Raw genomic sequence first — 22841 nt, 5'->3', positions numbered from 1 at the left:
AACATTTTAAAAAATTATCAACAAAAAATATCAACACTTGAATGTGGGGAGGTCTCATTAAAGAAACAACATATTAAACAAAAATCTGAGAAAATCACATTTGTCAAAGACTATGGTCGGATGGGATTCAGAACGATGATCAAAACACAGAGTAGATCTCTCTTTTTATCAACACTCCCAAAGCCTCACAGTCCTATGTCAGTGCCATTGTTTTGTCTCAAGTAATTACCAGTATTTTTTATTTAATTTTTTAAGGCACATTTATAAAAGCCTAATTGAGCTAGGGCCTAATCCTGGCTTAATCTAGGCCTTGTCTGTGAAACCAGGCCAGTCTAGAATATTGACTATTTAACCATATAAAATGAAAGAGAGAACATCTTTCAAATTTAAAGTAACAAATTAATGATATCATATTATTTATCATCATTCTTTTTTAAAACGGGACAAGCTTTTCCAAAGTCACTTTTTAATGCGCTGTACATTAGCATGATAATGGTATGACGTGACAGCAATATTAGAAAAATCAACACAGTCCAAGCAGGATTATCTTTGTAAGTCGTAAACAGGCACACATCAAAAATATTAACTAAATGAAATAAAATAAACTACTGAAACCCTTTTTATCAATAAAGCGAAACAATGGAAAATGTTGCATGATGTAAATGTTAAGGCTGATTTTTTTTTTTTTTTTTGTACAGACATAAAACGATAACATTCAAGTAAAATTCCTTTTTTTGATGAACGTACAAAACATTCTTTACGTACAATCCTTATATACAGAAAATAAAGCAAATCAGCACATTAAACCATATGCATAATTTACAGTACAGACTTACTGTACCAAAACATCATAATGAACATTCTGGAATTTGCAAAACATAAAAAAGCAAAAACATAAAAAAGACCTTTGCGTTTTAATGATGACGAAATACTATTGCTAGTGAGTTACGCAGAAATTTGCATGACATCATTACTACTATGTATGAATAATCCCTCTAAGAGTGAAGAAGAATGATGGACAAATCAAAATCAATTCCTTGAAAATGTTTGGCGTTGACTACGTTTGCATTTGAAACCCAAACTTCTTTGCTCTGAAACATTATTTACGATAAATAAACAAATATATAGATATTTCCAGTTTTTAGTAGTATTCGTAAGGAAAATAGAGAGTCCTAATATTTTCTAAATAAAGAGCCGTACGCTGCTAGTATCATTCTATAGGTATGCAAGGCAACAGTGCGTTGTGTAATCTACTGTACACAAGTACACACAGTATGTCATTACACGGGACAAATGCTATTCGTGATGTTTCAATTCCACACTGTAAGTTTGCTTATTGAAGTTGCACTGATTGGAGTAAAAACAATGAATTTAACAGACACGGGTGGAATATGATCAGCGTTTGTGAAGCTATAATCAGGCCTACAGTACTGGTCAAAAGTTTGGAATAATTACAATTTTGAATGTATTTATTAAGTCTTTTATGCTTTTTTTTTTTTCCTGTGATGCAAAGCTGAATTTTCAGCATCATTCCTCCAGTCTTCAGTGTCACATGATCCTCCATGAATCATTCTAACATGATGATTTGCTGTTCAACTATTATTAATTATTCTTGGTGCTCAATTATTATTAATGGTTCTTATTATTAGCAGTTGAAAACAGTTTTGGCTGCTTTATTTTTTCAGGATTCTTTGATAAATAGAAAATTCATAGCATATATTTGAACTAGAAATCGTTTGTAACATTATAAAATGTCTTTACTGTCCTTTGAACAATTTAATGCATTCTTTATGAATAAAAGTATGAATTTTTTTATTTTTTTCATACTTTTCCCAAACTTTTGAATGGTAGTGTATCATGGTTTCCACAAAAATATGAAGCAGCAAAAACTCTCTTCAACACTGATAATAATCAGAAATATTTCTTGAGCACCAAATCATATTAGAATGATTTCTAAAGGATCATGTGATACTGAAGACTGGAGTAATTATGCTGAAAATTCAGCATTGAAAAAAAAAGTTATTTTAAGTTTAAGGTTTTACTGTTTTTTGATCCAATAAATGCAGCCATGGTGAGCAGAATATACTTTTTTTTTTCAAAAACATTACAAAAAGCTTAATTATTCCAAACTTTTAGTAGTGTATAGTCAATTCTAAGATGCATAAACAATGGAGCCAAATGGTCAAAGAGGGAATGCCAAAGCTTGGATTCAGTGAGATATCGCTTTCTGCTCTCTTGGCTGCATGAGTTATGAGTATCTCTAAAATGTTTCCTCATCAAAAGGTTCTTAAAAGTGTTGAGATAGTGTTCTAATAGCATCCTAGAGAAGTCAGATGGGACTCGGATTTGTTTCCGAAAGGTGGCGGCTCATGCATGGTTCCCTCATGCAGCAGAGTTTTCAGCTTACTGTAGGTAGTACACTCACCAATGCATTCTGATGTCTCAGTATTTCCACAGTGGAATGTGCGGAGGTTTGGCAAAGGCATTCCAAGGCATCCCATAAATAGTGTTAACAAGCTTTAGTCTTCTCAAGAGAGTCATTCGACAGCAATAACAAATACTAAAAGATGTGAAAACCAAGGAGGGAGAATACCATTACATCACATTGAGTGCAATATTTGGACACATACAGTTTGACTTTGTTTCTTTTTCCGGGCCCTCTGAAGTCATTGTAGGTAGCGGTACACTTTGAAGCAATGGTTCCCAGAATCAGCCACCACAACATGGCCATCCGAGGTCAAAGCGAGGCCCTGCGGCCCGTAGAGAGGGTCGGCCGCGGTGTTGATGTAGGACAGGAACGATCCACTTCCGTCAAACACCTGAGAATGACAATTTTGATTTCGGAATTACATTTTTAAATATTCTGTGTTGTATGTATGTATTAATCTGTTTTGTATTGTCATTTTAGTGTCTGAGCAGTGCTGGAAAATGTCTTATAGGTGAGACGACTATATACTACCGTACAAAAGATTGGGGTCAGTACGATTTAAAAGAAGTAATTAATACTTTTATTCAGCAAGGATCCATTAAATTGATCAAAAGTGACAGTAAAGACGCTTATAATGTGATATTTGTATTTCAAGTACAGTAAATTATGTTCTTTTGAACTTTCTATCCATCAAAGAATCGTGAAAGAAACTGCATCACAGTTTCCACAAAAATATTAAGCAGCACAACTGTTTTCAACATTGATAAATATAAATTTTTCTTGAGCAGCAAATCAGCATATTAGAATGATTTCTGAAGGATCATGTGACACTGAAGACTGGAGAAATGATGCTGAAAATTCACAGGAATAAATTAATGACATCGTGACATTTGCGGGGCTCTTCAGTGTCACATGATCCTTCAGAAATCATTCTAATATGCTGATTTGCTGCTCAAGACACATTTTTTTATTATTATTATTAATGTTGAAAACAATTTAAATTGTAATCATATTTCAAAGTATTGGTGTTTTTACTGTATTTTTGATCAAATAAATGCAGGCTTGTTTCTAAAGCATTACGAATCTTACCAAAACCAAAAATGTAAAAAAAAAATAATAATAATAGGTTGACTTTCCAAAGAGTGAACACTCTGGAAATGTTAATAAAATGTCACATTCGGACTCAAATATTGTTGTGAGTTTGGCTTAAGGCAAATGCTAGGAAATAGGAATTGGACATGCGTTTCCGAATATAATAAAATAAATATTGACGTCATAATTACAAGCTGGAGGATTTAAAGTTCACCCAAAAAGGAAAATTCTGTCATCATTTACTCACCCTCAAGTTGTTCCAAACCTGTATGAATTCATCAACTGTTTTCAGCAGAAGAAAGAAGCTCATTTAGGTTTGGAATAACTTAAGGGCGAGTAAATGACAGAATTTGAATTTTTGGGTGAGCTATCCCTTTACGACAACTAACTACAGAAACAAAGTTCCTTCTGCAAAGGTAAGCTATTGGGGACTGACTTGGCTTACATTAGCTTGTAAGGTACTAGCTAAATGTTTCTGGCTAGATAGTCTAGACAGGGTGGTAGGAGTGTTACTCCTTAAATATTCTTTTTTACAAGTACTGTGTCGGTCAAGTTAATACGGGACTTCACAACAACTCATTACCTGTATCCGACTGTTTCCCCAGTCTGCCACAATAATGTTCCCATTGACATCCACAGCAACCCCTGTGGGAGCATTGAACTGGCCGTTGCCTTCGCCGTTTGAGCCAAATTTGAGCAAGAAGTCACCATCTGCATTAAATACCTATAAGAGAGTATTAAGTAATATTATAAAGTAATATGACATAAGAACATTATATACAGTGCAGAATATACATTAGGAACAAAAGACAAAAAGTAGTCTTTTGTTCATGTAACATCATGGAAATATTGGTAGCACAGTATTTACATGGGGAACAGGACTGTAAAATAAAATGTACTACTTATAGTTATTACAATAACTGTGTAATAACTAGGTACTAACCCTGAACCTAACCTTAACCCATGTAGTTACCTTATATTACCCAGTATTTTCTACAATGCAAGCACACATACTGTAAAATAAAGTGCAATCGAAATATTTGTGATGAGTTTGAGCTCACGTTATTGCCTAGAGAATGGTTGAATCGCACAGAGTAGCAATTAAGAACAGGAGTATGAAGAGTATGAAGAAACAATCTTCTATTCTGTGATTTTTTTCCCTCATGATCCTTTCAAGCCTTTTTCTTTAGGCAATGTTTAATTTCCAACCAACTTTATCACCCCTTAGTGTCAATCAGAAGTGCTGCAATAAATCGGTAAAACAATGTTATTTAATGCAATGTTATGATATAGTAATTATGGATACAAATTATTTTATAACAAATATGTATAATATTTAAATAAATAAATATTACTATTTAATGCAATTCTAATAGTGTTTTGATCTGTAACATTTTACATTTTATTGTTTTATTTATTAAATTATATTTTATAAATTAATAATACTTATTTGTTTTTAGCATTATTATAATAAAAATCATTTTAATCTGATATTACTTTTATTTTGATTTATATATTTTTTTCATTTATATTAGTTATAATGATACTTTTATTATTATTAATGCATAATAATAAATACATAATATAAATAATTTTCCTACAATATGTCTAAGCAGAGGGTCAGCAATGTTAGAAAACAGCATGTTAAGCTTACCTTAACAGAATGGTTATGAAAGTCTGTGATGATTATTTCATTGTTGTTGTTGACTGCTGCAAAGTGTGGGCCTACATGGAAAGAAAGGGCAAGGAAACAGAACCATAGAATGATAACATTACATGTTTGAATAAAGTACAACATTTTCATCTGTCTGTTGCAAAGCAGTCTGCAACCCTTCATCTTGACTGCTGTAGATAAGCACCTACCTGCAAACTGTCTGTCGCCGATTCCCCGACTGCCAAACTTAGTGACGAGTTTCCCGCTGGGCTGGAAGATGAAAACCGTACAAGCCTTGTTGTCCACAACGATAACATGACCGTTCTGATCCACAGACACTCCCTTCGGACCCATCAGCCTTCCTGAGCCCAGCTTGGCCTTCAGAAAAATCAGATCATTAAAACTCGAGTTTCATTTCAAATTCTACATTTGCTTGTCCGTCCTAACTAAATATAACTGACCTTGTATTTGCCCTCACTGGAGAAGATGCTAACCCACTTATTATCATAGTCAGCAATGATGATGTCCCCATTTGGGTGCACAGCTACTCCAGTGGGCCGCTGCAGTTGTCCCGGTGATCGGCCACGTACCCCGAACCGGCTTTGAAACTCTCCCGTATTTGAAAATATCTGATCAACAGAGAATCTGTATGTAAAGATATACTGTACCTAGAGTTTCCATGTTTGAAAATAGCAGGGCTTTCTTACCTGCACGCACTGATTGTTACTGTCGGCAATTAAGATCTTTCCTGTTGAACAAGCTGCTACTCCCTGGAGGTTAGTGAACTCTCCTTTATTCCTCCCTTTTGTTCCTATGAAACCAACAGGTGTTATGTAAAGGACTTGGGCTGAAGATAACAGAACATCAGAAGTACTTTGTGAAGATGAGTACAGTAAAGATTACTTTTTTTTTTGTTGAAGAAAATGTGTGTGGTGTGATGGTTGCAAGAGTGTTGCTAAATGGTTATGTCAGGGATTTTTAAAATGAATTTTAGGTCATGTAACCGTTAAACATTCTTCTGATTTTATTCAGGTTTATTTATAAGGTTAGATTGGGTACAAATATGCATGTAAGCATGCATTTCCATGCTGGAAACACCACTGTTCAAAAGTTTGGGGGCAATAAGATTATTATTTTTATTTTTATTTTAAGAAAATTAATACTTTTAATTAGCAAAGATGCATTAAATTGATCAAAAGTGACAGTAAAGACATTTATAATGTTCACAATATTGCCATTTCAAATAAATTATGTTCTTTTGAACGTTCTATGCATCAAAGAATCCTACATATACATATATATATATATATATATATATATATATATATAAAACATTAAGCAGCACAACTGTTTTCAGCATTAATAAGATATTTTTGAAATACTTTTGATTGGTACTGTATGTACTAGTTTGGTGCAGGGTTATCATTGTTAACTAAAAATACAATAAAAAAAAATCTAAAAATTAGATCTAAACATCTAATTCAAAATATTAACACAAACTTAAAAAATTTAATTGATGAATTAAAACTATATATGACATTTTTTAAATCTACAAAATTACAAAACCTTTAACTAAAATTAAAGTGAAAATAATAAAATTCTAAATATTAACAAAAACTATAATAGTATCTCAATGATCCTGAAATAACACTGGACTGGTGCTACTCTAGATAGAAGTGCCAGCAAAACTAGTGAGTCTGTTCGTGTTTTCAACAGGGTGAAAGAAGTTTAGGATTTATTAAACCACATATTAAGGCCCGTTCACACCAAGAACACTAACGATAAACATAATTATAACAATAACTATATTAGCATCCACGCCAGCGGATTATATCATTCTGTTTATTCTAAGCACGCGCTGCAATTTTTGTCGTCTGTTGCTTTAAATGCTCGAATTTCTCATTTTTGTTTAGTAGAATGAAGTACTAAAATAACAAACTATATAAACATTTTTGAATGAGAAAGTCAGGTTCTGCATTATTTCTCTGTGCCGTTATCATTATAGTTTTGGTGTGGACTCTCCTATTCTTTTATATTTAGAACCATTTTTAGAACTATATCTTTACCGTTATCGTTACAGTTATCGTCCTTGGTGTAAATGGGACTTTAGTCTTTTCCTGCATGTACCTATTTTAAAAATGAGGTCATCCTCGATCGGGTTCACTCTCTTTTTTGGGGTGCTGAACAAGCTTCCTCCCCGCCTGACGCCCTTCTGCCGGCTTCTGCTCCCTGGGGACTTGGCGCTCCGTTTCCGTGCCCCGCCATCGCTGGAACCCGTGGATGCAGCATTGGCTGCAGTGGTGGTGGGTGGAGAATCATCCGGAGAGCATGTGACCTTTAACTGGAAGGGGCTTCCTTTAATATGCTGATCATAAAGTCTCAGTGCTAGACTAAAATTGCCCTCTTTCTTCACCGTGTATTGGAATTCGTACGTCCCGTTTTTATGGTCCACAATTTCGCCGTCTGCAACACTTCCATCCGGCGTGCAGACTTCAGCCGAGATGATGGCGTTACCCGTCTTGCACAGTCCTCCAGCCTTGTCCCTTGTGGTTATGATGACAGATGCCGGATGGCCCACAACACACTGTTCCAGACCCTCCCCAGACGCCTCGCTCTGACTGGCCACGGCATTGGTGGTGACGATAGTGCCCAAGTTGTGGATGGACTTGCGAAGCCCTTCGATCTCCATCATGAGATCCAGCTGGTCGTTCTCCTCGGGCTGAAGAGGAAGGCCCTGGCTGGCCAGGTCGCTCAGTCTCTCTCCTACGTCTTTGTGGGTCTGCAAAACAACAGCCTTGTTTCCCCCGTCCAGGGCCTCGCCGGTCAGGCTGCAGTTATGGTTGATGGCAGCCTCCTCCTGTAGAAGAGTGTCCAGCTGAGCCTGCAGAACCTTCAGGATACACAAAATTACATGGAAGAGATGTTTCAAAAGATAGCGGCATAATTAAGATACATATTTTACATTTCTATATTTTATTTATTTATATCGAATTAATGTACTAATATACTTTAATATGTTAACTTAATAAATACACTACCATTCAAAATTTGGGGTTAGTACGATTTTTTTTTTTATGAAATGAATGCTTTTATTCAGCAATGATGCATTAAATTGATAAAAGTGACAGTAAAGACATTTTTAATGTTAAAAAAGATCTCCATTTCAAATAAATGATAAATTGATCATGATTTCCGCTAAAATATATAAATATAAATACTAAAATAATAACTGTTTTCAACATTGATAATAATAAATGTTTCCTGAGCAGCAAAATAATATTAGAATGATTTCTGAAGGATCATGTGACACTGAAGACTGGATGCTGAAAATTCAGTTTTGATCACTGAAATAAATTACATTATAAAATATAGCAAAAAGTCAAAAACAGTCATTTTAATTTGTAATAAAAAAATAAAAAAATAACTGTATTTTTTAACAAATAAATGCAGCCTTGGTAAGCATAAAAGACATCAAAAACATTTAACTCCAAACTTTTTATTTGTAGTATACAGCAAATATATGTAAATTAATATATCATAATTTATTTGGTAACATTTTACAATAAAATCCCATTAGTTAATGCATTAACTAATATTAACTAAAATGAGCAATACATTTGTTACAGTATTTAATCTTTGTTAATGTTGGTTAATAAAAATACAACTGCCCATTGTTAGTTCATGTTAGCTCAGGTCCATCAAATAATATCAACATTTTTTTAATGATTTTAATAATGTATTAGTAAATGTTGGAATTAACATTAACTAAGATTAATACATGCTTCAGAAGTATTTTTCATTGTTGGTTCTTGTTAACTAATGTTAAACAATTTCACTTTTTTTGTGAAGTGTTACTATTTATTCAATACCAAAAGGTATGCATATTTAATCTAATTACAAAATTGACTAATATGCCAAATATGTGTGCAAGGCATAAATGTTGATGCTTATTAGCATTTAAAGGGACTGTGTGTAGGAATTTTTCCCATCTAGTGGTGAAATTGTATTTTGCATTCAAACGAATAATGCTCTCCAGCGACTCACTTGCGCGTTGCATCTACGGTAGCCGTTATGTACTAAAAAGCTATGACAGGATGTCTTATAATAGCACTTCGAGTTTTTCTTCGGGTGAACAGGTTTGTTATTTAAAACAAACTGAAACTTGAATCAACGAAAAAAAGAATGTTACAGTATGAATTACTGACTGTGAAAAACATTAACTATGGTAATTAGTAGTAATGCCTTCTTTACTCGTTATATTTTTTGAAGTACGTGCATTGTTAGATATCATCATCATCCGTGCCTTCTCTAACGTTACTTTACTCAATAGCTGCTATTCATCAAAGAGCCTGTTTAACTTTTAACTATAAATGTTCTACTGTCTATATAATAAAGTACACAACCAAACAATGAAAAAAAAGCTTGTAATTAAGACCGTAACATTGACTTACCTGTCGAGAAGAAAGCAGGCAACTTCAGGGTCTCTTTTGAAAGCTTTCTCCTGCATTAGCTATCCCGACATTAACCCTTGTTTTTGTAATCTCCGGTCACGTTTCCTTTTACGGTCTATTTTGGACTTTTTCGACGACGAGGACTCATCCTGTGACTCAGCATATGTATGAATGAACGGTGGATAAATAACCGTGCAGTGCATCCTTTTAAACTTGCCGCGGCAGTGACAAGCGCCTCTCACTGCTCTGCTCCTCCGCTTCTGCTGGCTTCTGCGTTGTGGAAACGCGATGGCCTAGTACTTTTTGTCCCTCTCTGCTATTATAGTTTTTCAAGATGGCGGAACTACATGGAAGCCTCCGTGGACCTACCCGTCCCATGTATATAAAGATAATAAATTCTTCGTTTACAAGGATTAATCTGATCATTGGCATAGGTATTTGTACACCATTGAGGGCATATTTATTAATAAAAATATTGATTTTAGATAATAAAATACCTAAAAAGCTACACATAGTCCCTTTAATGCTATTATCTTAGCAACATACAAACACCAAACTCTATTGAAATCAGTTGTGTGTCTCCTGCGTACTGCAAACAAACCTTCTGCTTCAGTCCATAAGTGACTTCCAGCTCCATGAGCAGGACGCTCTTGCGCGTATCGAGAGTTTTGTGCAGCTCGCTGAAGGACGAGTGGATGTCTTCCTCTATGGAGCTCCGCTGAGTGATCAGCTGCTGCAGAATGTCTCTCAAACACCGAACTGCTTCTCTTATCTGAGGAAGCCTGTAAGTAAGGTAAATATGTCCATTAACCATCCATTCATTCATCAACCATTACTGCAGACATCAATAGTAAATCACTAAGCAATCACTTAATGAATACATTTTTGCCCAGGTGAAAGCATTATCAAATATAATAAATGCACTAGTCTATATATTTTGTGTGGCTCTTCTTATTTATACATCTAAAAGTCTATTTGTTTTGCTGTACTGAGAATGACGGGATGGGCATCATGGGCTCACCTGTTCTTAGCTGAATCCACTCTGTCCTGCAGTGCCGCTAGTTGTTGGTCCACAATATTTTCCAGTGAATCAGTGGGGTGTTCAGAATGTTCTCCCTTCTTACAGTCCTCACATATTGCATTCTCGCATGCCAAACAGTACAGCGCAGACACCTGAAAACAGCACATAAACGTTCTGTCATGACAACTCTCTGAGTGTTTGGCATGGTAATGGACATGACAACGTAACATGTTTGGTCTTGGTGGAAGAGATCTGCTACGCTGCTTCTGCTGCTGCAGAGCAAGTACGGGAATTGCTACTGCCAATAAATACAAAACAAGCTGCTGTTAGCAAGTAAGACGTGCTGCTGCTGTACAATATAGCGTTCATGAATCACCCGTAGCAGATCTACTGTATACAGGTGGAGCTGGGGAAGGTGGAGGGTTTCTGAAAGCATGATAGAGCAGGAACTAATCGGCTGCGTCCTATAGAGATGAACCCGCGGGATCTAGAGTTTCATGCCAGAACTTTGTATTAGTGCAGAAATTTAAAAACACCCTAAAATGTACTGAAACATGTCAATGAATTTTCAATTTTGTAAATTTCAATTGTATTAGACAAAAAAAATTGTATTTGAATTTTTATAATATTTGCCATTTCATTTTGTACAAAATGTATTTCTATTAAAAAATTACTTTTTATTTTTCTAACAAACATTTATGTATGTGTGTATATATACACACACATATAAGTGTGTGTGTGTGTGTGTGTGTGTGTGTGTGTGTGTGTGTGTGTGTGTGTGTGTGTGAGTGAGTCTACTAAAACTCCCCATTCGTAAATTAAATGTTTATTATTTACAGTGAAATCCAAAGGTTTTCATTTGATAATGCCGTATGATCTCCAAGTACTGGTTATTGAAAAAGCCATAAGAGTGAACCACTATTCTAGATGACTGCTATGCCGAAATCAATCCCATTCTATTTACTGTGATGACCTTTCCATTGATCCTTCCTTCAGAACATTGTTGTCTTTGTGATGCTTGAACAGAAGCTTATTATCTTTTCCAACAATATTTATAATCAACTTCAGGTGCTACATGTCCTAATATACATGAATAATGATACATTCCCAAACTTTCCAAAAAAATCTCAATTATTATGCAAATTGTGAGAAGTACCTATCATAGGAACGGTCATCCTAAATGTTTCCTATCCTATGAGGTACACTTAGCTGTATCTTTCAACTTATGATATTTATAGAGCAACCAGCTGAGATCAGGGTACACTTGTTTATCTGGGACAGAAAGCTTATGCTCGTGGGAAATACACTGCCTGTGACACATTTCACCCATCTGTGCAATCATTTTTTGGTGTGTGTCAGTTTGTCTGTGATTATGTGTATGAGTGTACTGAAAGATGTCTCACTTTTCCTTTGTGCTGAGAGCAAATTAGTGTTGTTCCCTTGCCAGGCAGAGCCTCTAGTACAGTACATTCCTCACTGCTGCTATCAGGAGAAGCTTGCTGCGCCTCCATGCGGTTGGAGGGTGTAACTGCACCCACAATACAAGGATGCAGAAAGCACAAACCTGAAACAGGAGGAAAACGTTTTGGGACATCCTGAAGTAAGAGTTATGATAGCACATTGTTTGTGGAGAAAGTAGTTTGATCACTCATATCAGATAATTTAAACTTTATTGTTTTGTAATTGTGGCTATATCTAACAACTGTGATTTTATTTCTTATTTTAAGCAATATTTCACAATTACCTTTTATATTTTTTAGTCTGGGATGGAAACAGGCTTCCATAGTGAAGCCTATGCCAAGAAAGGTGGAGAAACAGTAAAACTGAATGTCTAAGACTAAATTGCATTTTTAAACATCATGCCAAAATCTGTCCTATTAGTTTCCGAGTGGCTATATAACAATATAGACAGGGCAAATATTAATTATTATATTAATATTTGAAAATGTTGCTAATATTAAGAACAGACACCATGAAAGGAAATGAATTCCTGATGGACCACGGTTATTATTATTAACTACAACTATTTAAACATTTCTGTTAACTGAAATAAAGCTGAAATAAAATAGGCTAAAACATAAATAAGTTTAAAAAATAATTGAAATAAGTTTGTTGAAGCACTAAAATTATTAAGTGGAAATCAATAAAAACAAACTAAAACTGAAATAAAAAAAATAATTAAACCTAAATAGCAATATTTAATAAAATGACAAATGCACATAATGAAATTACTAAAAAATTAAACTAAATTAACATGAAAACTAAAAATAAAAGCTAATTCAAAATATTAATAAAACGATGTTAAAACTAAAATAACAGTGCAGTGGACAAAATGAAGTCCCACCCCACATTTTTTTCTCATTCAAGAAGCCGTTTAACTCGGATAGACGTCACAATAGGAATGAAAAGATGATCGCAACTTCCGTTTCATGCCGGCATTAAGTATTGAACATAAGCATACAACAGATGAAGAAATCTGGTCTGATTCTGATTTAAAGTGTTTCTCACCTCAGAGAGATGAGGCTCAGGCGTTGTGCATGCGAGTGTGTGTGTTTTTACATATGACTGAAGATTATTAAGGTAAGAAAGTGTATTTGATCCACTGGATACACCACAGGTTGCAGGGGCCAATCACAATCTCCCCTCATTTGATACTGGGCTCTACAGAGAAAAGAGAGATTAGTGATTAAAACACACACATACATAGAAGGCTAACAAATAGAACAAAACCTGTAGAACAGCAGGCAAGATCTGAGATACAAGATACATGATTATTACCATTGTACATGTCAAAAGAACATGGTATTGCAATGATACCGTGACAAATCAACTTGTATGGAACAGACAAGAGAGTTAAAATAATCTAACTGGGTTACACACAAATTTACAGAGACCTACAGGTTACTATGGTAACCTAAAATGGCAATTCGCAAGAGCTGCATTCGCATGAATATTTTCTGTAAATAAATACACATAATTTATGTGCTGAAAGCCCGTTAATGAGCACAGTCTCATAGCAAAAGTATGCTTTTTGATGTCATGAAGGAATGTTATATGGTACTGGTTTATATAATCTGAACTCTTTGAAAAAGCAATGTGAGATGTTACAAAAGACTTCCAATTCAAATAAATGCTTTATGCTTCTATCCTGTATAGTACTATATAACAGTTTCCACAACAACAAAAATTAAACAGAACAACTGTTTTCAACATTGATAATAATAAGAACTGTCTCCTTCAGCAAATCCGCATATTAAGTAAAATGATTTCTGAAGGGTCATGTGACACGGAAATTACATTTTTCACAATATTATTGTTTTTACTTTATTTTTGATCAAATAAATGCAGGCTTAATACCACAATCCACAATTAAACATTAAATATTTGAAAAATGAAGCAACTATGTAAGAATGAGCTAGATCTATTTAAATATATTGAAAAACTACTCTTCACCACATCAATAATTTACAGAAGGTTGTGATATTCTGACCCAGACAGAGGACAGAACACAAGAACGAACAAACATTTCTAAGTCCTCCATGTCCTGTTCCAAACAAACAAGTCCTTTTTCTGAGGTCACTATGATCTTTGTTACTGATTTATCATCAACACTCGCTTAGACTAATGGGAATTTAGGCAGAGCGTGATTAAATGACTAAAAATGTTCAAATCTTTAAAGCTTTGTATTATAGCTGGTACCGTCAGTAATATCCCACAATGCTTTTAAGGTTTAATTGAAAAGGTAACTGGAATGGGGTCACAATCATGCTTTGTGTTTCCTGAGGTTTGAATCAGTAACTACAAGCACTCATATTTAAAGGAAGCAATATGTTATGTGATAGTACCTCACATAATCCCTAGAAAATTAAAACTAGTTTTGTGAATACTGATTAAAAAAAGTTACTTGGGAATGTGAATGAGGTCACAGGGGAATTGGATCGGATGACACAGATAATGTTCATGACATGACGTAATACAAGGAAATGGAATATTGAGCTGCCATATGTCATTCCTCTTCAGACAATGTCATTTCTATCACAAAAAGCTCTCAGTGTTAGAACCAGAGCCCCTCTTTCCATCTCAGAGATCATAAAGACAAAGGACAAGGAACGTTAACCATAAGAATCCTGGCAAAGACAAGCAAGCGATTTTGTGAAGGACTATTTAGAGTTACTGAAGCAGAATCTCCCCAGGGTGAAACCACTCATGCATTCTGGACAGAAGATCCAAGAGCACTCGATAGTTTTCCTGTTACAGACCAACAAATACATGTCTGTATACATGAAGGCACAAGCACTTGTCATAATCATGAGCTTTTACAGCCAGTGTTACATGCTACAAAGCATTTAAAAAAAAAAATTCACACACTGACACTTCACACAAATACGGTATGAAAAATAGTGGTCAGTGAATGGAGGTGCTAAGCTCTCAGAAAATGTTGATAGTCAACCTCAGCACCCTACAAAGATGCTCGCAAGCTAACTGGTTAGCTGACTAGCTAATCATTTAGCCTGTTCCTTTAACATAGTGTTATTTGATTAATCTGTTGTCTTAGTAGTATCCTGCTAACTGAATATGTGTTCCTTACTACCTTAACACACTGCTAGCCGATTAGCCAGGTAGCTTAGCTGCCATTGCTACAAAAGATAATCAGAACTGCTATTTTGAATATATCTGGGATTCCCAAACTTTTTTTTTTTTCAAATGAACCCCTAAAATATTTACCTCCCCTGAATATTATTTCAATAATTTAACACCACATTCACTTTCAAGGTTCTCAGATGTTGGTTAATGGCCACATATAGGTAGGCTAAACAAAGTAATTAAGTTTTTGTTTTATTTTGTTATTAAATTATCCATTTATTTCAATCTTACGTTCTATTATATTATTAGTTTTTCATCAACTATTTTCATAACTCTAACCCCAGTTAGGGAAATCCTAATCTAAAAGATATCGCAATAACATGACTCTTTTTCAAACAGGCATTACAAACGGCTTTCACTGGGGGTCCGGGAGGAGGGGGGATATAGGATTCTGCGGGGTTATACAATTTTGCATGACACAGAAGTTACAATATGTAATCTGTGTATCTGTGGTAGACATTTTTTGTAACAAGTGTGTGTAGTATTGGGAAAAAGCCTGGAAGTATAAATAAGAAACACCCACTTCACTCCCAGTTTGCTTTAATCAGAAGAGAGCTAAGGTACCCAAATTACATAAAGAGGTCCACCACCATAATTTTGTCATGTGTTTATGATTTGTTGGTGGGGTGATTAACTAAGATGAAACATCCTCAAGAAAGGAGGATAATTTACATGAACTACTGTGGTAAAGGCGGCAGGAAACTGGTTCACTGCAGTAAGGCTTGTGAAGAATAATGTAGGAGGCTATCAGTTCTTGTGTGGTCATATAAAAAAAAAAAAATAATCTGCATAAGGAATGCCAGATGCCTTCAGAAAGACACAGGGTTCATGCTAAAAGTGCCCAAATGACGAAGCGCGTGTTCTCTGCTCCTTGTTTTGTGTCCTGGTTCGGCCAAACGCCACTGAGGCTGCCACAGAACGCAGTGGACAAGACCCAGTCTCTGACCTGGATTTTGACAAAACTTAGGCTATGTTCAGACTGCAGGCGCAAATTAGATTTGTTCCTCAAATCAGATCTTTTCAGGCAGACTGTCTGCACTATTAATTGCAAGTGACCAAATAAGATTTGTGTCCAGAGACATAATGGGTTGCTTTGGTAAATGATGCAGGCGTGCCCACGTATGTGACAAGGCTTTCAAAACAGATTCAGGAAAAATGGAGGTGCATCATCTCGCCCTCCAAATAAGCGGCCTGTCAAGTCGTGGTGCAGAAATTCTCCGTCGCACAAGAAAATGCAGAAATCTTACCGTTTGAATACTTCCAGCGTTTCCTTAATCGGTTTTGACATTTGCTGAATTCGGAACCGCGTACTAACATACTGCTCCTACTATTTTTGCTATAGAAAGATATGAGAAAAATGTTAAGAGTAGTATACGAATTCAGCAATTATCATTGTGTGTCGTGTTAAGAGTGACGCAAAAAACTGATTTGAGCAGTTCTGAGACTCACACATCTGTAAAAATCTGATTGGAATCGCATTTCAAACCACCTCCAAATGTTTTGCTTTGTTTTTGTTTTTTTTGCTGTGCAGACTTTCAAAATCAAACAAATCAGATTTTTGCTGGCAGTCTGAACATAGCCTTAGAGAACTCAATAACTATGATAGATTTGTGCCTCTATTGCTTTGTGCCATGTTCCCTAATCATGAAAAGTGCCTCCTATGTCAAAACCACATGTTGTTACTTCACGTCTAAGAGACAGAAGCATAATTTCTTCTGCTTGACAAATCATGAAACCAATTAATTTGGGTAAACATGATACATTTCACAGTATATGTTTGTTTTTTTGTATATATATATATTTCAAATAAGTATTTTATATTGGATATAAGTATTTAATATATGTTATGATATATATATATATTGTCATTTCAGTGTAAATGACAAATGTCTGATTTCCTTTTTCATGGTAAACTGGTTGAATTTAAGCCAATGAGCACAGCAAATATTAACATCATGCTAAAATCAGTACATCAGAAGCTGCCAGCAAAAACATTAAACTATATTGAAAGCCTGTGACAATTTAAATCAACAGAATATTAGATTAGATGCAGAGCTAAAGAAATAAGTAGCAGTTTTGCTATACGTGAGGCCTATCAGAAAGATGCAACACATTCACTTTCATTCTACAAAATACCTGATATTGTGTGATTGCATGAGGCATGTGCAGTCTTCAATAGAACAGGTTCAGGCTTCATGCATTACACGCATCACAAACACTTGATCTAAAGAGACAAGCCTGCGAACGCTACAGTAATATCTTCCATCACAGTGCATATGTGAGCATCCATCTCCTCTCCTCCTCCTCCTCCTCTGCTCCCACCCCACCCCCGTTCTTGCTTCCCATGGAAACATAGTGCGTTGGTGTATCGCAGATGCTGCTACATCATTCCCTGACTGCAGAACAACAAACCTCCCTCCCTTTCTGAGCTGTTCTTCATGTGTCTGTCTGTAATTCGGGTCTTACCTTTCCTCCATAGCTGTTTAGCCTCAGATGCACCAGCGATACAGTTTCTTGCCTTACTCATCAGCCTGAGACCCATTTCCCGGAGAGGGGAGGGGGCTGTTTTGCACAGTCTCTCTTTTCGTTTCTGTTCTCTCCCTCTCTCTTTCTGCGCTACAGCGACATAAGCAACTCACACCAGCATGCCGTAGGGGAGGAGCCTGGTGCGGGCTGAGCTCAGGAGCCAATCACAGGACAGGAAGCAATAATCTCTGCGCTCTCCCTCTACCTTGATTATTTTCTCTCTCCCACACATCCAAAATACACGACTACCTTCTGGTATTCCTATTAGGGATCACACTTGTGATTAATTAAATAAATTAACTATTTTGTTTCAATAATATTTATTCTTTTTTGAGAGGAGTTTATGGTGTTAGACAAAAATCACCTATAGCCTAATTGATACGCAATTTTCCTCTATAAAAAATAATGCAAATAGAAAAAATATGTCATATTATTTTCAATTAATAGCCTACAGTTTAGACTTGTGTGAGAAATAAGGAAAATCATTTGTAATAGTCTCTCTCTCTGTGTGTACGTGTGTTATTTGTGCTTTCCATTCATTTATTATGTCGGTCATTTATGACCACAGAGATAATCTGGTATATATATTTTAGCCTTTAGCAAGTGCCACAAGTTTCATACAATTCAAATTAGGACAAAAAAAATAAACAAAATATCTAAGATAACCAATTACAACCAGAGGTTTAAGGAGAAACAACAAAATTTCACAAATTGCTATACAATATGATGTTCTATTAGCCTACCTATTGAATTAAAAATTGATATTCAGTTGACTGTAATAATAATCTATTTTAATCGTTTTTTAAAGTTTTTTAACAGTTTGTGTGTATAATTAGCCTACAAATAATACAGTGACTGACATGACTGATATATTTTAAAATTATGGTAATTCCAAACCAAATCAAAGGGAGCATTGAAGCACTTTTGAATGCTGTCCAAGTTGGAAAATATGAGTGGGACAGCCTGGTACTCTCAGTCAACACATCTCAGTGTCATTACAACTGTCGGACAATGCACAATGCAGACACACACTTACACATAAACACACACCCAAGTGAATAAAAACAAAAGCCTCCGATGTCACAAAAGCACACAAAGTGTGCATGCATGACATTGAGATTTGCAGCTTAAATACTTGTTTCTGGTTGATCATTCAGCAGACACTGATCTCAATAAGCACTGGAGTGTTAAACAACCAGTGACAAATTCTGGCCAGGACTGTTTGCTTAATTGATGTATTTTTAAACGAGTAAACCAGCCTTTACAATAATGGTTTGTTTAAAAGAGGCCCAAGATATTAAAGACAATATCAAGGAGCCAGTCAAGCTTTTGCTGATGAGTCATGGACTCATTAAAGGTTTCTGCTCAAAGTATTGAGAGAGAGAAAAAAAAGGGCTTTTTCTGTGAATACAATAGTACATCTTTCGTGTAACTATGTGCCTATCTCTTTTCTTTATAACTACACAAATTCTCATACTTAGTATATATTAATTTGGACTATAATTCATTTTTGTTTTTGATAAAAAACATTTGAAAAGTCAAAAATTACCCTCAATGTTTAACCTTATATAAATGTTTTTCTCTGGTTTGTGGTTTTTATTATACTATTATGAGTGTTTTTGTTGTTGTTGTTTTAGTCTTGCTACAATTTTACGCAGGTTGTTTGACATGAGTAAAGGTATTAAACATGGTAGAATAGCAGCGACCTCAGCTGGTAGAAGTCGTAACTACAACATCAATTTGACAGCTGAACTGTAGCTGCCCAGTGTATGATTCAGGGCAACAAAGAAAGAAAGGTGCATATTTGTAGTTTAAATTGTATTTTTTATTTTTGCAAAGATGGATATTAAAATTCAAAGTATGACTGTTGCATCAGATCTAAAGACTTTGGAGATCTGAGATGGACAGACATGGGATTATTCAATTTCAAGTCTAGACACTCTGTGACAGATGAAGGGGAGGCGAGTTCCACAGGGTGCATCATTCCAGCGTTTCTCATCTGTGGAATTTCAAAATCATGATATTCAGAATATTAGGCTATATATAGGCTTTAGTGCAAACAGGAATCTTTAAACATAAATGTGTATTAAAACATGCAAGGTTTGAATCCACCTTTGGAACAGCTCACGATTCATACTAAATAAACAATTTTGGTAAAATAGGTTTACACCATAAGTGAAATATTACCTCCATAGCCCATCTCCGCACATCTTTCGTCCCCTCCGTAATTATTTGGCTCGCCAGTGTTCCAGTCTTTATACTCAAACTTTGACCCGTCACTCCAAAACCATATAAACTCCTGAAAAACAGTATGAACATTATTGAAAGCATGTATTGTTTCCATTTTCACTTGATTATACTTCCCTCCCCTCCTTTTAATATTTACGTGGGAACTCTGACTAGCTATGTTTAAATAGGCCTAAACATAAAACTTTTTTTCATTTCGAGTGTGAAACTCCTGCTGGTGTTTGTTGGGGGAATGCAAACCAGCCTTTAAAAATGAGAAAAAGCAAAAGCTATTCTTGTTGTATTTATTTTTTATAAAAGCCAACAACATTTAATTTCAACAATATAACGTACAATAACAAAACAGATTTTGTTATTTTATTACAATGGTTATAGAAGCCCATTTCCACCACACACACACACACACAAAAAAAAACTATGTTCTGGTACGTCATAATTATGACACAAAAAGTGGAAATTATGACATGCTATGAAAACTTGACATTTTTACTTTAAAAGTCATAATCATAAGAGAAAAGGTCAAAATTATGAGTTAAATTCAGAATAATCATGTCATAATTTTAAATTGTATGTCTAATTATAACTTTTTTAACTTTTAAGTCATAATTCCAACTTTTTATGTCATAATTGTGACTTACCAGAGCATGATTGTTTTTTTCTTTTTTTTCTTAGGTTGGACTGATATTTAAAGGGAAATAAATAAATAAAAAATTACCTGAGGTGCATCATGAGCACCAATCCAGGTTCGGGTGAGGCCTTTGGAATTGTTTTGCACAAAAGTTTTTAGAAAATTGTTAGTGATTTGACTCGGGATAGATACAAGGTTCCCTCCTCGTTCAACACATTGTTCCTGTAAGGAGAGGGGGGGGGGGGGGGGGGGGTAGTTTATCATAATCTTTGAAAAGTGCATGTCATAATCAACATGCAAAACACTTAAAACACTCAATATTTCCTGAATTCGACTCAAATTCATAAAGTTTTTTTTTTTTTAATTACTTTACTTTTAACCTGTGTATATTTTAAGCTTTACACTAAAGTGCACAGTTAATAGGGTACGCTATTTGGTGACCCATAAGCACTACCTGTGTAAAAAGTTGCACCTAATCATGTATATTTCCGAAAACACAAATTTACCTCTGCCTCGGCCCATGATTTAGTGTCGCTGAAATATTTAAAACAAAATTTTCCAAATTTCGTCCAGCCGTCGGGGCATTTTCGGCCAAAGCTAGGTTCTGCAAAGAAGATTGAATAAAAACGAGAGATTAGTATTTAGCGAATGATGAAAATTGAATGAATGTAAGCCATTTCATCAATGAAAGCAGAATCTGAAAACCTCCTCATTATCTACAGTTTGAACAGATGCAAAAAAAAACAAAAATATAGAGGTAATGCATCTATTTTGTTCATTTACTGTACCTGCGGATTCCACCTTGATGACTCCATTCACAGCCAGTGCAAAAAGGAGGACTGTTGCAGAAATCCACATGTTGGCAAAGTCCTATTAAAATCAACATTATTATAAATGATGTAATATATACATGCATTAACAAGTTTTAAAACAATAAGAATGGAAACAGAAAAAAGCCATACCAATACAACTCAGCAATACTGTTTGTAATACTCCGTTGTGCAATGCTCAGATCATAGCTTGAAATCATCTGTATTTATAACCAGTTGCTCAGTCACAAAGGTGTGCACCTTATGGTTCAACACCAATGAAAACTTCTTTCGATCTATCAGTCCTTATTAGGTAAACAAGACCCGATTCTGAACATCCTTATTTATGATGTGGCATTTTGTTGCAAATTCCAGTGCAATATTATTGCCAAATAATTATTGCTAATTGAAATAAAAAGCAAATGAACAAAAATAATCACTGTAATGTGATTAACTGAATGTGTAGGATTTCATTTTAATAGACATGAATAGCAATTGATCTGATCAGATGTCATAGCCCTTTCATGAATTATGAAAACCTCTGTCAGGATTTTTTGCTAATTTGTTTTTATTGCTTGAAAAACAAGATTTGAACTTTTTTTAACACATTTTTCAAAGAGGTTTTCAGATGTCCGCTTCAGTGGACAGTATGCGTTTTTGGTTTTAACTGAAGAGATACTGTATTAAAAAGAATACAGTAATAATAATATAATACAGCTTGCAAACGCAATTGAGTTTGTTGCATTCCAACAGCAGACTAAGAACCTCATACAATTGAATGTCATGTGTCTTTGATATTAGAACATGAGGACGTGATTCCATCAAAGATCTCCACAACCGGTGAAGGTACAACTGTGTGGAAACCCAACCTGCTCCATCCACTATGTCGATTTACCCTTATTAGCTGATAATTCTGTTTATGGGCAAAATGGACACATTTCTACAATAGCTCTCGAAAGACAGAAATCTACATTGATCTATTGATGTTTTCAGACTGTGGAAAACTTTTAGTCTCATTAGTCTCTAATCACATTACATTTTTGATTTAACTGAAACTTACATTCTAATAACACAAAAGCATTTATTTACAGCCTAAAAGTGTTTTCAAGAACAATATTCACAATAGTATGAATTGTAGCTGAAATATAGCTAGTGATGCATCATGTCTAATTTAGTTGACAGATGATCAATCAGAATTTCCTCCCAATATAAAATCAATACTTGGTAAATATAACAAAATGACTCCTTAGATGTTACTTGATGCCAAACTATTTTTATTTTTTTTACCTGCAAGAGTTTACTAGGATAGAAGGAATGGATGGATATTCCAGAGAAACTTGG

The 22841-nt window shown here is 35.0% G+C and overlaps 2 protein-coding genes across 4 annotated transcripts; both read right to left on the bottom strand.

Annotated features, from left to right (window-relative positions):
* Positions 1-1837: 1837 nt before the first annotated feature.
* trim2b (tripartite motif containing 2b) lies at positions 1838-17972 on the bottom strand. Of its 3 annotated transcripts, XM_084392298.1 has the most exons (13): positions 17757-17932; positions 13155-13307; positions 12391-12438; positions 12050-12210; positions 10647-10798; positions 10227-10407; positions 7302-8064; positions 5882-5985; positions 5636-5803; positions 5384-5552; positions 5175-5245; positions 4104-4244; positions 1838-2819 (listed from the first exon to the last, which is right to left on the bottom strand). In XM_084392298.1, exons 3-13 carry the CDS (start codon positions 12428-12430, stop codon positions 2667-2669), a joined length of 2103 nt encoding a protein of 700 aa, XP_084248424.1. In that variant the 5' UTR covers positions 12431-12438; positions 13155-13307; positions 17757-17932; the 3' UTR covers positions 1838-2666. The 3 variants fall into 3 exon arrangements, with proteins under 3 accessions (XP_084248424.1, XP_084248425.1, XP_084248426.1); XM_084392299.1 differs by lacking the exon at positions 12391-12438 and having other exon boundaries at positions 17757-17972; XM_084392300.1 differs by lacking the exons at positions 12391-12438; positions 17757-17932 and adding an exon at positions 17427-17615.
* A 1647-nt stretch (positions 17973-19619) lies between these two features.
* On the bottom strand, positions 19620-21733 carry eslec (eosinophil lineage-specific marker). The gene is made up of 6 exons (XM_084403099.1): positions 21654-21733; positions 21480-21561; positions 21198-21295; positions 20779-20913; positions 20004-20115; positions 19620-19815 (listed from the first exon to the last, which is right to left on the bottom strand). Exons 2-6 carry the CDS (start codon positions 21547-21549, stop codon positions 19733-19735), a joined length of 498 nt encoding a protein of 165 aa, XP_084259225.1. The 5' UTR covers positions 21550-21561; positions 21654-21733; the 3' UTR covers positions 19620-19732.
* Positions 21734-22841: the final 1108 nt, after the last annotated feature.

The sequence above is a fragment of the Rutilus rutilus genome, assembly GCF_951802725.1.
Source record: "Rutilus rutilus genome assembly, chromosome: 2".
Taxonomy (NCBI): Eukaryota; Metazoa; Chordata; class Actinopteri; order Cypriniformes; family Leuciscidae; genus Rutilus; species Rutilus rutilus.
Note: the sequence above shows the minus strand (reverse complement) of the source record. Positions and strands in the feature narration are given on the sequence as shown.

Coding starts and splice junctions, on each gene's coding strand:
- trim2b (XM_084392298.1), bottom strand. CDS start 12,430: ATGGAAGCCTGTTTCCATCCCAGACTAAAAAATATAAAAG. Junction 12,211..12,390: donor CAGACTAAAAAATATAAAAG/GTAATTGTGAAA, acceptor CTCCTGTTTCAG/GTTTGTGCTTTCTGCATCCT. Junction 8,065..10,226: donor CTTATGGACTGAAGCAGAAG/GTTTGTTTGCAG, acceptor TGTATCCTGAAG/GTTCTGCAGGCTCAGCTGGA.
- eslec (XM_084403099.1), bottom strand. CDS start 21,549: ATGTGGATTTCTGCAACAGTCCTCCTTTTTGCACTGGCTGTGAATGGA. Junction 20,914..21,197: donor AATCATGGGCCGAGGCAGAG/GTAAATTTGTGT, acceptor CTCTCCTTACAG/GAACAATGTGTTGAACGAGG. Junction 19,816..20,003: donor TGCGGAGATGGGCTATGGAG/GTAATATTTCAC, acceptor GAAATTCCACAG/ATGAGAAACGCTGGAATGAT.